We start from the raw sequence: 16247 nt of genomic DNA, 5'->3' as shown, positions 1-16247 counted from the left end.
CGCAAGTTTGCCCTGTCTCTCCTTCCTGGAAATTGGAAATTGTCCTTTCAGCCTGAGTAAAATCTCCCTTCGAACCTATGGCCACTGCAGAGATCCATTACCTTTCCTGGAAAACTGCCTTTTTGGTGGCAATTACATTTGCTCGTTGTGCCAGCGAGCTTACTGCCCTTAGGGTTGATGATCCTTACCTTAAGTTTCATAAAGACAAAGTTGTCCTTCAAACAGACATTTCTTTTTTGCTCAAGGCTGCATCTCAGTTTCACATGTCTCAGGACATTGTTCTACCTGCATTATTTCCAAATCCATCTACACCTCTTGAGCAATCATTGCACCTCCTCGATGTGTGTAGAGCTCTATCTTTTTATGTACATTGCACAGCTCCATTGCGGAAATCACCAAGATTGTTTGTCATGTACCATGAGGTCGCTATTGGCCTCCCAGTTTCCACTAAGAGATTGGCAGCTTGGATAGTTTCAACTATCCAATTAGCTTATGAGATGGCAGGACTGGACTTACCTGTTCAGATCCATGCACATTCCACCCGAGCAATGGCTGCCTCAACAGCATTTTTGCATGGAGTGCCATTAGATGACATTTGCCGTGCGGCCATTGGGTCGACACCGCACACTTTTATTATGCATTACCAATTGGATCTGGCAGCCAAAAGGGATGCACATTTTGGAAGGACAATCCTTTTTTCCACACTAGCATGACGCCCACCATCCATCACTAAGCTTGCTAGTCTACCACAGGTGTGGATTCCAGAGTGACCACGCAGAAGAAGGTATGGTTGCTTACCTGTAACCGTGTTTCTTCCAGTGGTCACCTCTGGAATTCACACAACCCGCCCATCCTCCCCACATTTGTCATGCCTAGTGCGACTGCTTTTCGCGGTACGGAACTAAGGCCTCAAGCCCCGCAGCCTGGCTTTATTGCTGATGGGGAAGGGTGGGGCTGGAGTCCTCAATGGAGCAAAGCTTTTCAAGAGATATCCGAAACAGCTGAGTGGATGCTGGAGATACCACAGGTGTGAATTCCAGAGGTGACCACTGGAAGAAACACGGTTACAGGTAAGCAACCATACCTTCTTAGCGTGGGGTTGGACTGGATGGCCCATGAGGTCTCTTCCAACTCTACTATTCTATGATTCTATGATAAGCTGAAGAGCCGGCGTTGTCCATAGACACCTCCAAGGTCATGTGGCCGGCATGACTGCATGGAGAGCCGTTACCTTCTCACTGGAGTGGTACCTATTGAGCTATTCACATTGGCATGTTTTCAAACTGCTAGGTTGGCAGGGGCTGGAGCTAACAGCGGGTGCTCACTCCGCTCCCAGGATTTGAACCTGCGATCTTTCGGTCTGCAAGTTCAGCAGCTTAGTGCTTTAACACACTTCGCCACCGGGGCTCCAATAAGATTGTATCTATTCAGCAGAATTATTATTATTTATTATTATAATTATTATATTTGATGTGCCGAAGGCTTCAATACTAATCATAGTCTAATTATTTCATCTTGATTAGGGAATATCTCCTTTAGCTAACATTTCTCCATAATTTAGTCTAGAAACTTCAGCAATTCCAGGCTGTATGGCCATGTTCCAGAAGCATTCTCTCCTGACGTTCCACCAGCATCAATGGCAGGTATCCTCAGAGGTTGGGAGGTCTGTTGGAAACTAGGCAAGTGGGGTTTATATATATGTGGAATGATGTCCAGGGTGTGAGAAAGAACTCTTGTCTGTTCTTCCAGGATGGAAGCAGCCAGGCTTTACAGCTGCAAGGTTAATCAATTGTAATCAAGAGATTTTTAAATACAGTAGAGTCTCGCTTATCCAACCTTCACGTATCCTACCTTCTGTATTATCCAACACAATCTGCCTTTTAGTAGTCAACGTTTTTGTAGTCAATTTTTTCAATACATTGCAATGTTTTGGTTCTGAAGTTGTAAATACAGTAATTACTACATAACGTTATCAAATATTGAATTGCTTTTTCTGTCAATTTGTTGTAAAATGTGATGTTTTGGTGCTTAATTTGTAAAATCATAATGTAATTTGACATTTAATAGGTTTTTCCTTGATCCCTCCTTATTATTATGTGATTGCTGTTGCCCGCTTTTGGACCAAAACTGTTCAGCTGTTTGGGATTCCTTTATTTTATCACTTTTAAACTTACCGTATATACTCGAGTATAAGCCGACCCGAATATAAGCCAAGGCACCTAATTTTACCACAAAAAAACTGGGAAAACATTGACTCCAGTATAAGCCGAGGGTGGTAAATTTCAGAAATAAAAACAGATACCAATAAAATTACATAAATTGAGTCATCAGTAGGTTAAATGTTTTTGAATATTTACATAAAGCTCAAATTTAAGATAAGACTGTCCAGCTCTGATTAAATCATTATTCTCATCTTCTTCAATGTAAATGTGCTTATGTATCCTTTTAATAATAATAGAGTAAAATAATACATGTAATAATAATAATAATAATAATACAGGAAAATAATACATGTAGTAATAAATAGAGTAAAATAATAAATGTAATGGTAATAAGATCAGAGTGAAATAATAAATGTAATAATAATAATAATAATAGAGTAAAATAAATGCAATACAGTAGTAGCAACAATAATAGAGAAAAATAATAAATGTAATAATACCAATAATAATAGAGAAAAATAATGTACCATATATTCTCGAGTATAAGCTGACCCAAATATAAGCCAACCAGGACCCTCACCCGAGTATAAGCCGAGGGGGGCTTTTTCTGTCTTAAAAAAAGGGCTGAAAAACTAGGCTTATACTTGAGTATATACAACAGGGGTCCCCAAACTTTTAAAGCAGAGGGCCAGTCCACAATCTTTCAGACTGTGGAGGGGCCGAATTATCATTTGAAAAAAAAAATGAACAAATTCCTGTGCACACTGCACATGTCTTATTCGTAGTGCAAAACAACAACAACAATGAAAGAACAATACAATATTTAAAAATGAAAACAATTGTAAACAACATAAACCTATCAGGATTTCAATGGGAAGTGTGGGCCTGCTTCTGGCCAATGAGATAGTCAGGTTCATTAGGATTGTTGTTGTTGTGTGCCTTCAAGTCATTTCAGACTTTAGGCGAGCCTAAGTCTAAAATTATTTATTTATTCATTTACTACATTTATTTATTACATTTATATCCTGCCCTTCTCACCCTGAAGGGGACTCAGAGCAGCTGTATGTACATACAATATATTATATTATTAGCATAGCACAATATTAGCATTATATATTACTACATTGAACTATACCACTATACTGTAATATTATATGTAATATATAACATATAATTAATATTATTATATGGTATTATTATTAGTATTATATTGTATAACATTATAATATTATTATCAATATTATATGTATATACAATATATTATACTAGCTGTGCCTGGCCACGCGTTGCTGTGGCATTGTCTGGTGGTGTTAGTGAGAAATTGTTGAGGTAGTAGTTGTATTGAATGTCTGTTGTATGGTTGTCTTTATGTTTAGTATGCATTTGGTTGTTTGTGTACTGTGAAAGTGGTGAGGGCAGAGGGGGTCTATGTATTTTATAGGCAGTGTGGAAGAGGCCTAAGCGAGGCCTAATTCTGCCTTTCCCCTGGGCTGAGTGGGTTGCTAGGAGTGGGCAGAGCTTAGCCTTCTAACTGGCAGCAATTGGATAAAAACAATTATTCCTCTCCCTCTAATTAGGACTTTCTTTTTCTTTTCTTTTTCTTGTATCAACCTAGAGGTGTGGATGAGGGGTTGTGCTGTCAGTTTTCGGAGTTGGGGGCCTTTAGTTTTGTTGTTTTGTCGGTCGCCAGGATTCCATCACTCTTTTATATATATAGATTATTTAAAATGATATAAAAATATTATATTATAAAACTGAGGGCAGGGGCCAGGTAAATGACCTTGGAGGGCCGCATCCGGCCCCCGGGCCTTAGTTTGGGGACCCCTGATATACAATATTAATTATGCAATGCTTTTGACATGAAATAAATACTGTACTAGTAGCCAGCTTTTGTTCATTGTTCATGGATTCCCCCTTTCTGTTGAAATTGGTCAAATAAGAAACAATCAGGACCAACTAACACCTCCCAAAAAGGTTTCATCCAGGCAGGAAGCAGCCAGGCTTTACAGCTGCAATGCTTATCAAGGTGGCCAGTTGCAACATTCACGCTTGCCTCAGGCAGACAAGATTCTACAGATACAGTAGAGTCTCACTTATCCAACATAAACGTGCCAGCAGAACGTTGGATAAGCGAATATGTTGGATAATAAGGAGGGCTTAAGGAAAAGCCTATTAAACATCAAATTAGGTTATGATTTTACAAATTAAGCACCAAAACATTGTGTTATACAACAAATTTGACAGAAAAAGTAGTTCAATATGCAGTAATGCTAAGTAGTAATTACTGTATTTACTAATTTAGCACCAAAATATCACGATGTATTGAAAACATTGACTACAAAAATGTGTTGGATAATCCAGAACGTTGGATAAGTGAGACTCTACTGTATAACCCCCACTTGTCTAGTTTCCAACAGACCTCACAACCTCTCTGAGGATGCCTGTCATAGATGCAGTGATTCCAGTGATTACACAAGGATCAATCCGTTTTTCTCTCCAGCGCTTTAAGGGTTACTGCAACTTTGCTATTGAGTCAAGCTCTGCTGATTGGGCATCTCGAGATGACGTCACCCATCTGAGTCAGCTGAGCCAGCATGGAATTCTCAACATCCGGGAATTCCACAAATGGTCAAACATGGCGAGAGAGATCGTGCGCGCGGGGGGAAGAGTCGGCGGGGCGACGACGGTGATTGGCTGAGCTCGCGCAGGCGCAATTGCTTTTTCTCAAGACGGGTGGTGGGGGGAGAGGAGAGAGGGGGAAGCTAAGCGCTCCTAATGGCGGCCGCTCTGAGGAGACTCTTTCACGGGCCGGAGGTGGAGCGCGTTCGGCCTGAGCCAGAGCCCCCTCCGCCGCCCCCGTGGGGAGGAGAGGCCCGCAGGTGCCCGCAGCATGGCGGCGAGAGGACAAATCGGGGTGGCGCCCAGGTAACGGCCGGGGCTTCCCTCTTCTCTCCTGACTGGGGGCATCCGGGCACCTTTTGACCCTCCTTCTCGCTAGCCAGGGCTGGGCGCCGCCCCTTGCGCATGAGCCAGGTCTCACGCCGGGATCCATGACTTCACTCTTGAATCCTAGCGTTGGAAGGGACCCCCCACACTAACTCCATTATTCTGCCAGGCAGGAAAAGCACAAGCCAAGCCCTCCTTGCAGATGGCCATCCAGCCTCTGCATACAAACATCCAGAGGAGACTCCACCACGCTCCAGGGCAGTTCTAACTGTCAGGAAGTTGGCTGGCTGTGAGTTTTCCAGGCTGTATGGCCATGTTCCAGAAGCATTCTCTTTCACCCACATCAGTGGCAGGCATCCTCAGAGATTGTGAGGTCTGTTGGAAACTAGGCAAGTGGGGTTTATATATCTGTGGAATAATGTCCAGGGTGGGAGAAAGAACTCTTGTCTGAGGCAAGTGGGAATGTTGCAATTGGCCACCTTGATTAGCATTGAATAGGAGCCTCCAGTGGCCTAGGGGATAAAAGCCTCGTGACTTGAAGGTTGGGTTGCTGACCTGAAAGCTGGCAGGTTCGAATCCCACCTGGGGAGAGTGCAGATGAGCTCTCTCTTTCAGCTCCAGCTCCATGCGGGGACATTAGAGAAACCTCCCACAAGGATGGTAAAACATCAAAATAATAATAATAACAAAACATCAAAAAACATCCGGGAATCCCCTGGGCAACGTCCTTGCAGACGGCCAATTCTCTCACTCCAGAAGCAACTCTGGTTGCTCCTGACACAAAAAAAAATAGCATTGAATAGCCTTGCAGCTTCAAAGCCTGGCTGCTTCCTGCCTGGGAGAATCCTTTGATGGGAGGTGTTAGCAGGCCCTGATAGTTTTCTGTCTGGAATTCCCCTGCTTTCTGAGTGTTGTTCTTTATTTACTGTTCTGATTTTTGAGTTTTTTAAATACTGGTAGCCAGATTTTGTTCACTTTTATGGTTTCCTCCACTCTGGTGAAATTGGCCACATGCTTGTGCATTTCAGTGGCTTCTCTGTGTAGTCTGACATAGTGGTTGTTAGAGTGATCCAACATTTCTGTGTTCTCATAATAACAGACATGCTGACAAATGATGTCAGGCAGGCTCCCTCCCTTCTATTTTTCCGCAGGAAAGTTAAGACCTGGTTGTGGGGCCAGGCTTTTGAGCAATAACGGCAGCATTAATCACTACCATGCTTTTTAGAACTCAATGACAGACCCAATTTTTAGATTTGAAATGTGTCAATTGTATATATGTATATTTTTATGAATGTTTAATGTATTTGATTTTAATCGATTGAATGAACTGTATTATTTTTATATATGTGTTTTATTGTAAGCTGCCCTGAGTCCCCTATTGGGTGAGAAGGGCGGGATACAAGTACTGTAATAAATAAATAAATAAATAAATAATTTGTCCGCCTATCTTTTTCCCAAGAGATTTGTAGGATTTTTTGGAGGGAATGAAAGTGACAACTGTAGATGGTCCACATTTTGCAGGCGCATAACAGAGTTGGGAGAACAATAGCTTTATAAACAAGCATCTTGGTATTCTAGGTTTCCCCTGACGTTAAGTCCAGTCATGTCTGACTCTAGGGGTTGGTGCTCATCTCCATTTCTAAGCCGAAGAGCCAGCGTTGTCCATAGACACCTCCAAGGTCATGACTGTATGAAGCGCCAGGCCCGTACATTTCTCCCTATTGAAATTCATTTTTCTCACCTTAGGGAGTGAATTGTTCAGATAATATCTTTTCCACCATAATGTGCCCAAGAAATCTTTGGAGAAGACCCTCCAGTCAACCCAGTAAAATTGATGCCACAGAGATCTGTCTCCACTTGTAGAACTCTTTAAGTCAATTTTAAATTGTGAATTTTAATCTGCATTTTATCAGTGGATTTTAACTTGTCTTTTAACTCTATGTACCTTGTATGCATTTTAATAGTGTTTTTATCTTATTTTAATGATTTTGTATCCTGTCTTTAGCTGCAGGGAGAGGCGAGTAATTCATTACTACTACTACTACTACTACTACTACTAATAATAATAATAAGTGGATTTTGGAGAAAATTTTTGATCTTCTGTATAAACTGTGATATAGTTTAACTTTTTCATGTGAAATATTTTGTAGATCTAAAATTTGCCCCATGTAGGTAATTAAATTGAAACATTTGATGAGAGGGCTAAACAGTACACTTAATGTGGCATAAATGTTGCAGGATTGTAGAATAATAGAGTTGGAGATGACTACAGTGGCCTCTCAATCCAACCTGTAATCATGCAGAGGTTTATATTCAATTTTTAAAGGAAATCTTTTTTCTTTTCTTTTTTTACTGAGAATTTGTTGCTTAGCTTTAAGAAAAACAAAACAAAGCTACCAAGATCTGTCAGCATAGACTTTTGGCACATTCAAGGAAGTGTTGTGTATGGGATAGCCCTTGAGCATTCTGGGGAAGGCAGTAGCATATTTCATAGTTTGGTCTTGCATCCAACTTTGGTCTTTTTATAAGGATGGGCTTGATTCAGATTTAGTCTTTATTAGAGTGAACCCACTGATATCAGTGAGACTGAAATCATGATAGATTTGTCTCATTTTTTGGGTACATCTGTTGTAAACAGGACAACCTAGCATCACCTTAATTTAATTACTGATACAATGCTCTAGTTTGCTGTTCAACTGAAAAAGCTCTTGGAGTAGTTAATCAAGGCTGCTGTCTCTTACTGGCCTGGCAGATAAAATAAAAATGTGTTTATTCCCCTTCAGATGCTGCAAGCATCTAGTTTGACTCAGCCTGCCTTTTCCTCTGAGGAGCCTTGATGATAAAACAGCAAGAGCGAAGCTTCCCGCTTCCAGACATTTGCTGAATTTAGCTCTGTTGCCATGGTTTGGTGGGAAGTACTCTCTGACTCAGCAATGGTCCACTTACAATTCTGTTATCAGGGTTACTTGAAGTATGCTACAGTTATATATGGAAGTTCAGGCATAAAACTATGATTCAAGAATTGTGTTTAATCATTTTGAAGTAATGATTGTATTTTTGCTTTCCTTAGGAGCAGCCCCCTTACCCTGCCTATGGTTCTCAGTACTGGAATTCCTCTCCTAGAATGACCTATTCAAGTCCATACCCAGCTGGACCAGAGCTCCAAGGCCAGGTAGAGTAAAAGAGTGTTGTGTTTGTCTGAAATGTGATTTCTTATGAATTAACCTGGTTTCTTATGATGTGTTTGTATATGTCTAGTGCCCCAGTATTGAAAATAATTATGGATATAATATATATAATAATTATGGGACAAATATAACTTGACAGTATTTTCAGAATGTTTGCACATTGTAGCTGAATATCATATGAAGCTATTTGGTTGCATTTGTAGCTGTGAAATACTTGAGCAAGTCACACTCTCATCAGAGGAAGACCAAAGCAAACCCCTTCTGAACAAATTAGGGTGTCCATAAGTTGGAAATACTGTAGTTTAAAGGTACACAAGAAAACTTCTAGAGGTAGATATGGCCAATTGACACATCTTTCATGGATCTCGGTGGAAGAGAGAGTGGCAGCAGTGCAATCACTGGTCTAGAGACAGTTCTGACTGATTATTCCTTTGCCCAGAATAGAGGAGAGAGAAGAAATATAGCCCACCAAGATCTACAAACTCTGCCAAGCTTTTGGGGACTGTGATAGTTGATCGTTGAGATAGAAGGTTACCCTGTTGCGTGCAAGTTTGTATACATAATAAAAGTGGGGACTTTCTTCAAGAGAATATAGTTATAAGAATATAGAATTTGATCTTGATTATCATGAATTATCGAAAGGCTTGGAAGGGCTAAATTATGTGAAAGATACTGATGGATGTTCTGGTTTGTTCTAGTTTAATAGCTGCTGCGGACAAGATTTTTAAATTATTCTCTTTTTGTTTTGTTTTCCTATTTGCATTTGCCATTCTTATCAGCTTTTTTATTTTGCTTATATGTCCCTTTGTGCTATTTTATACACATTTTCATATAATGTTGCAATTTTTAAAAGGCATAAAACAAAAGCCTGTAACATTGTTATTTATATTTGTCACCACTAGAGGACATTCTTTGAACAGTAAATAATTTGTTGCGAAAAATAACCATGATGATGTTAGGTGCAGAGCAAGAGAGATCTAACCTTCTAGGCTTAAAGTGTTAACTGTCAGCATCAGTTAACTATCTCACAACTCAAAATGGAGAATGTCCTATGGAGAGAAGTAGTAAATCCTTCTCAGAGACATAATTGTAGACAGCAAGACCTTGCAGTTTTCTAGGCTACTCTTAATTGAAAAGCTGAACAACCCCAAAAGCATAGCAGTGGCTCCAGAGAGTCTATCCATTAACCCGAGAGTGCTATAGGAGCCATTTTGTCTTGTTGACATCCTAACTAGCATCTTGTCCCAAAGTTACAGAGGTGTAATACTTCTCTATCTGATTTGACATGATGCAGTCTCCCTTCTCGTTTCCAGGGGATTGATCCTTCCTATGCTAACAGTGTTTATGGCACACCATACTCCAATCCTGGGACAGGGCAACCATATCCCAACCTTCCACAGTCAAACACATACTATTCCTCAGGGCATCCTCATGCCCCTTATTCTACAGAGTCTTCCAGTACATATAGATCCCCATCACCAGCTTACAACTGGAACTATCCTCCACCAGACTGCCCAGCTGAATGCTCCATGGTAAGGAGACAAGTACCAGGATACCCCCCACCACCAGTAAGTATCTAACATGCACAGTTAACAGTTTCTAATAGCTCAGATGATAAGCCATATCCTAGAACATATTTCTGTCCTATATTTGAACCTCCCCGTCAACAATCCTAAATATTCTTACAAATGTTTACATTCATTATAGTCATGTTTGCCCAGAGCTGAAGGGCATTTGCTTATTTTCAGGCATATTTTAAAAATCAGTATATGTTCCAAAGCCCCAACGATGTTGAAGGTATGTTCAACATTGCAAGAATTTTGGAATGTTGGGAGAAGGGGGGTTGATAACTATGGAGCAGGAGGCAGGGTTGACAATACTTTGCATGTAATTTTGTCCTGATCATTGGGAAGATGGTTCAGTGTAAGAAGTCACGAAGAATTCCACCTATATTTTGCCAGATTGGAGGCACTAGGGGACTTCCTTCTGAAAATATGCTTAGTCTTTCATTAGTCTGCATGTTCCTGTTGGCTGATCAAAGAAGAAAGCATATCTGTTTTCCTTATTCCTGTAGACTCAAGGGTTTCCGGTCCCGCCCTATCCATATGGAGATTGCAATCACAGTATTCCACAGCAGCGTCCTCCGCCGCCACCGCCACCACCACCACCTTCCCAGCCAAGACAACAGGATCCGACTTGGAGGCCACCTGGCATTTATGGAGCACAACCTCCATATGGCTGGTCTGCAGCCTCAACAGGAAATGGGAATAGATACCTTGCAGAATCTTCTCCTCCGTGGCCTCCTTGTGGCACATGTGGCTTGCATTCTCCAAATAATAATGCAAAGGTACTTTTTTAGCCACTTTGAGTCCCCTTTGGGGGAGATAAAGTAGTGTGTAAATAAGTATAACAAATAATAGTGTACAGTGCTCAGGTTGCTTAACTCCCTTATTTCTGTCCTCTGGTCTACTGGAAAAAAACCTTGATTCATTCACTCTTAAGCAACTTTATATAATGTTAAGGAACTTTTTGTGAAGTTTCTGTGATTCTTACTAATTTGGGTGTACTCTAACTTAGGAAATACAAAAATAGCATAGCAAATATCCTATTAAAATGGTATTTGTCCTGTATGATAGGATGCCTATCCTAAAAGCCTTGTGTTTGCTTCTTCTTTTTTTAAACACTTAGAATAAAATTCTAAAATTAATAAACTTGCAAAGGTTAATTATGATCCTTTGATACTCAAGAGTTGAAACAAAATACTAAATAGAAGGTCGTAGTTGGCAAGCTTATCTGCTGATAAAGTTGCCATTATACTTGATGAAACTATAGCTGAAAAGGTAGTTTTTAATCTTACTTGGGATAGTAATATCTCCCGGTCAGGCTCATACAATGTAATTATAACAGGCATTTTTACAGCAATAATGTATTACAAGACAAAAGAAACACAGGGGAAACTCAATGAAACTGGTGATGATTGCCCAGATTTAATGTAAGGGATAAATTAAAGGTGACAGGTCCTAACACAGCTATAAAACAATATGAATGATATTAGCAGCATGCTATAGTCCTTCAACCATAGGAGAAAATATAGGGTTCATAAATGTTAAGTGTTAGATACACATATGTGTATTGCCTGCATAGTATACTAGAAAGAAAACAGGTCAGTAGAACACTAGGAGCTTTACTACTTACAGATAGTGAACTTCAGGATAAATTGGCATTCCTTATATGCTAAGGAACTTACGAGCACGGCAAATCCTGTTATAAAAATTAAGAGATTTTATAACAAAGAATGTCTCTGTTAATCCATAATCACAATGTAAAATCCTCTGATTTAAATTGTCATGGGAAATGTTCATACAGTTGTCTCAAAACAAAGTTGGTAGAATATATGTGAATATTAATTTATACTTGTCTACTCTTTGGTCTGGGGAGCAATTTATAATTTGCTGCTTTAGTGGCTATTTACCTTATGTAGGATATTAGCTCTCACAATTTTTAAATGTTGGAATTATAGTTATGTCGTCTGATTTGATGAAGCTCTTGATTTCAGAATTATTTTAAGAAGGTATTATTTATATATGTTAGACTTGGGTTTCCCAAGGTTCTGGTGCCCTTTCCTTAAAGAGAGAGTATTAGTGGACATATTTGTTGTTTGTCCTCTAATCTTTAGTACTGTTGATCTGCCTCCATTGAAGGCTAAAGCCAATCAGTAGTCAGTGCTCTATGCCAAGCTGGCTCTTCTGAAATAATGTCATTTCCATAGAAGCCCTAAAATGGCTTTCTCCCTTAAAAAACATTATTGTTCAAGTTTCTGTGTCTCCTGGTTTTAGTCTATGACCCAAACCCTGAGTTTATTTGGACTTCTGGTGAAGGGCTGTAGTCCTCCCAAACTGTTTTGTTTTGTGTACACTCAACATGGTTCCATGAATATTTTGTACCTCAGTTGTTTTCTATCAGCTGGGAAGTTGTTACCTCTGCTGATCAGATGTGACTTGCATTGGCCCTCTTCTTTTACCAGATCCATGTATTGTTGCTGGCTCAGGCAGCTAGCATGTTCATGTGAAACAGAGAACATTGAATCTGTGACACTTTTGTGTTTTTTCTGTGGAACTGGCTGTGGCCTGTAAAATTATGCAGAAGATCACTTGGGATTAAAGTCACTGAGTTATGGCACATTGTGATGTCATTCTGACAGAGTTCATAATGCAGGGCCTGTCTTGAATGGCTTTGAATGCCTAGACCTTTTTGCACTGACATCTTGAGCATGCAGACCTTATTGATGCACAGAGGGGCAGCCTGGCAGTATTGCCTGCCTAGTGGTCTGCTTCCACAGGACCTTTGACACAGGATGGAGGGTAATGGAACTGTTAAGAGTTGAGCACCATATTGAAATCTTTTTTTCTCCTTTAGGAGTCGTATAATCAGCTGGAGCAAGGAACTAACCAGCACAGCTACTACCCAGAAGCCAATCACTTGCCCTCTGGGACCATGAATGATTACAAGTCTGTTCCACTCGATACTAAGCCATCTGTTTCCAACCCCAAAGTGCAGTATAGTGCTGAACCCCAGCTGTATGAGAATGTACATAAGAAACAAGCTGTAATTGACCACGGACAGGGTTCCAACATCAGGGTGCAGCCTTCATTAGAAACATTTGACCTGCACCCTGGGATTCAAAAGGTTATACAAGTGATGGAAGGGATTGAGCAACTGGAGGAAGAGGTGGACGAGTTTGTTGGGAAAAAGACGGACAAGGACTACTGGTTGCTGGAGGAAATGTTGACCAAAAAGTTATTGGAGCTGGACTCTATAGAGACAGGCGGTCAGGACAATGTGCGGCAGGCAAGAAAAGAGGCTGTACACAGAATCCAGGCAACGCTGGAAGAACTGGAAAGGAAGGGGCTCTAAAGGCAAACTGTAGTCTTGAGGCCTAGTCCTGTCATGCTCAACGATCTCCGCTTTTCTTTTTAACAATACAGAGCAATATGCAGGGACTGGCATTTTGATTTTCAGTTATGTGGCACGCATTGGATATGACTGAAGATGTCAGACCCAAAGTCTTAGTTTGGTGATTCTACCAATGAATGTAGAGGAAGAGGTGAAATTTTAACTCCTAATTCTCTAAAGCTGTAGTAATCTCCATGGACAACTGTTTCTCCAGCACCAGGCTGAAAACATGGGCTGAAAGGACATTTTGATACCAGTATCTTCATCCTTAAAGAAATCTCTTGAAGCGCTGAGGATTTCTACAGCTGAGTTATCTTTCAAATGTCATATGGTGTGAAGACATTTCAGTTGCAACATAGTGCCAGTAAACCCAGGACTTCAGTCTCTCTTGCTGCTTCTCTTGTGTATTGCTTACCGCTCTCTCCCTTTTTGTCACAAAAATTGTGTAGTGTTTTGTACCTTTCAGGGCACATTCAGTCCAAACGTAGCCATACTGATAAATTAATCAGTAGCACAATCAAAGCCAGTATATTTTTCATGGTATTTCTCTCCATCTATTATATCATGCAGATATAATATCATGCAGGTATAGTTCTTTTCATTAGGTAGCCAAAAGGGGCCCAGGAGATATTAGACTATTAAAGCTTGCAGGTAATTGACAGATTTGGTTTGCGGTCTTTGCGGATAAATGCTCTTAACTGGGATGTCACTTCATACGTTGCATTTTTTGTATTCACTTTTATTTGTGTAACTGATGACTATATGATGGTCTGCTGATCTGTAATGGGATAGATAAGATTACTGTTCTGAATCTTCAGCTTCTTGCAAAGTGGTCCTTGTTTCAAAAGGCAAGAAATAAATCTCTGAGCTGATTATTAAAATGTTAACTTGGGCATTAAACGTGTATTGAGTGACCAACTTGATATGACATATATAGTACTGTATTTTTTCAGTTCTAAGTTACATTTTTTCCTATAAGTATCTCTAAAAATGGGGTGTGTCTTAGAATTACAGACGTATCTTATACGTTTTTGTTGGTGGTAGTGGTCCTGAAATTAGGGTGCATCTTGCAATCAATGCTGTCTTACAACTGAAGAAATAGAGTCAATGGGATCACAACTTATGTATTGTATACTTCCAGTTGTTCACTGGCCCTCCTTTAGCAAGAGACATATGTCCTCTCTATAATACTCAGCCATTGACCGAATTTAGAAATTCTACTTGGAGCATACTTACTTACAGGTATACCTGTTATCTGTGCTTCTGATAAAGGAGCCCCTTTTTACCAAATAGTTTTATATCCTGTTAAGTCTTCCTTTTCCTCGCTGTATCTGGACGTTTTTAGCAGCACATCAGTAATAGGAAGATAGTGAAAAACATGGGAGGAAAACAGAATCAGAGTTATGTACTAGTAGTATTCCTGCAGTAAACGAAACTAAAACTTGAATTGGGAAAGAATGAGATTCTACTATAGCCAACTATATTGTAGCTGCATGTGCCATGTTTCCTACAGGAAGGTGAGCAGCAGCTGACCCAGAAACCCTTATTAAGCATGCGTGAACCAGGTAACCTCAATATCTTAAAAACATGGAACTGCAAAAGTCTGTTAAGGCTTCTTCTTCTTCGTCTTTGAAAGGGGAAAAAATATTACAAATTGAACAGCTTTTTAAAAGGTCAAGTTACCGGTAGCTGTTTCGTGGCGTTTCCTGTAATCGTTTGCTCTAATCCATAAACCAGCCTGCGCTGTCTTTGTATTTTTACCCTTTAGAAAAAAGTTATGTGGTGAATTCTTCTAAAGATGTCATGAGACACAGTGGGAGACAAATGTGGTTTTAATATAATTCATGTACAACCTCAACTACGGTAACAAGATTTTCAGTTTTCATAACACTGACTGTTCAAATGAAACCATATCCTTCTGTAGTCTTCTACCTCATGGTCCCCATTCCTCCTCTCCCCCCAACTATTCTTTCTAAATAGTGTAATTATCTTGACTACATGTACCAAAGCTCTGTCTTCTAGCCAGTGGCTTAGATAGTTTTATGTCCTAGAGAAGTTTGCCAGACTCAGCTTTGGGTTAATCCCATGCTGAGTAGACACTCATGAGATGGTTAGCCTTCACATTCTCTGTGGTTAGGGGAACAGATTTCCTCATGAAAGAAATGGCTATCTCCTTTACCTGACTGAACACTTCTTTAGGAAATTCTAGGCTTTCCTATGCGACTGGTCAACCTCTGCAGGAAATTGGTCATAGAATCGCAATGAAGGATTTAAGAGATTTTTATATGTTCTTTCTTAAGGATCTCTGGCATCTCCATCACAGCCAAAGAAAGTTGACCATGAAATCCATTAATACTCAAAAGTCAAACTCACAAGTATGGAGGGTCAAACTTACGCAGATAAGTATTCGCAGGGGAGCAGCCTACATCTGTGAGAAACAGCAATCGACATCTGTCATCTCCATCAGCACTACTTAACATTTGGAAATCTTTCGTCACTCTAAATTATAATTAATACAAAGCAGCCAACACTCGTTTGTGTGTGTGTGTGTGAATTGTGTTATGTAAGTCTAAGCAGGAACATGAAGGATGATAATAACAGTTACACTATTCTAGAATTTGACATTTATTTAGGTCACCAGATTAATTTGTCCAAAATAGCTTAGGAAAGAAAGTATTAACGTAAGATTAGGGATTTGGTTATTTTCTGCCAAAATACAGCCATGCCGCTCTCTCCCCATCCCACCCCAATCAGAATTTACTTTCATTTACTGCATTCTGTGGTAAGACCTTTGCTCCATTTTTATGTCCCACTTGAAATTAAAGGAGCCGTATATATAGTTGCCAATGTTTCCAAGATCTGAAAAAATACAATTTGCATAAAACATACAAGGTCTAAAAACCACAAGCTGCTAGAAGGCTTCGTGCACAGTCAGCTTTGGCTTCAAATCCAGTGGTTCCCGGCTTGGTTTGAGCAGTATTGCAATACAGTAGAGTCT

The 16247-nt window shown here is 40.0% G+C and overlaps 1 protein-coding gene across 2 annotated transcripts; it reads left to right on the top strand.

The window, feature by feature from the left end:
• The first annotated feature begins 4878 nt into the window (after window positions 1-4878).
• On the top strand, window positions 4879-14177 carry bag4 (BAG cochaperone 4). Of its 2 annotated transcripts, XM_008119669.3 has the most exons (5): window positions 4880-5087; window positions 8179-8280; window positions 9610-9864; window positions 10371-10643; window positions 12713-14177. In XM_008119669.3, the coding sequence occupies exons 1-5, from the start codon at window positions 4938-4940 to the stop codon at window positions 13208-13210; spliced, it is 1278 nt and encodes a 425-aa protein (XP_008117876.1). In that variant the 5' UTR covers window positions 4880-4937; the 3' UTR covers window positions 13211-14177. The 2 variants fall into 2 exon arrangements, with proteins under 2 accessions (XP_008117878.1, XP_008117876.1); XM_008119671.3 differs by lacking the exon at window positions 9610-9864 and having other exon boundaries at window positions 4879-5087.
• The last annotated feature ends 2070 nt before the right edge of the window (window positions 14178-16247 follow it).

The sequence above is a fragment of the Anolis carolinensis genome, unplaced genomic scaffold (assembly GCF_035594765.1).
Source record: "Anolis carolinensis isolate JA03-04 unplaced genomic scaffold, rAnoCar3.1.pri scaffold_8, whole genome shotgun sequence".
Classification (NCBI taxonomy): Eukaryota; Metazoa; Chordata; class Lepidosauria; order Squamata; family Dactyloidae; genus Anolis; species Anolis carolinensis.
This window is presented reverse-complemented; position numbering and strand designations above follow the sequence as displayed.

Bases quoted from the DNA above. Each gene is read 5' to 3' on its own strand.
- bag4 (XM_008119669.3), top strand. From the start codon at position 4,938: ATGGCGGCCGCTCTGAGGAGACTCTTTCACGGGCCGGAGGTGGAGCGC. The intron at 5,088-8,178 runs GTAACGGCCGGG...TGCTTTCCTTAG, and splicing joins CAAATCGGGGTGGCGCCCAG to GAGCAGCCCCCTTACCCTGC. The intron at 10,644-12,712 runs GTACTTTTTTAG...TTTCTCCTTTAG, and splicing joins CTCCAAATAATAATGCAAAG to GAGTCGTATAATCAGCTGGA.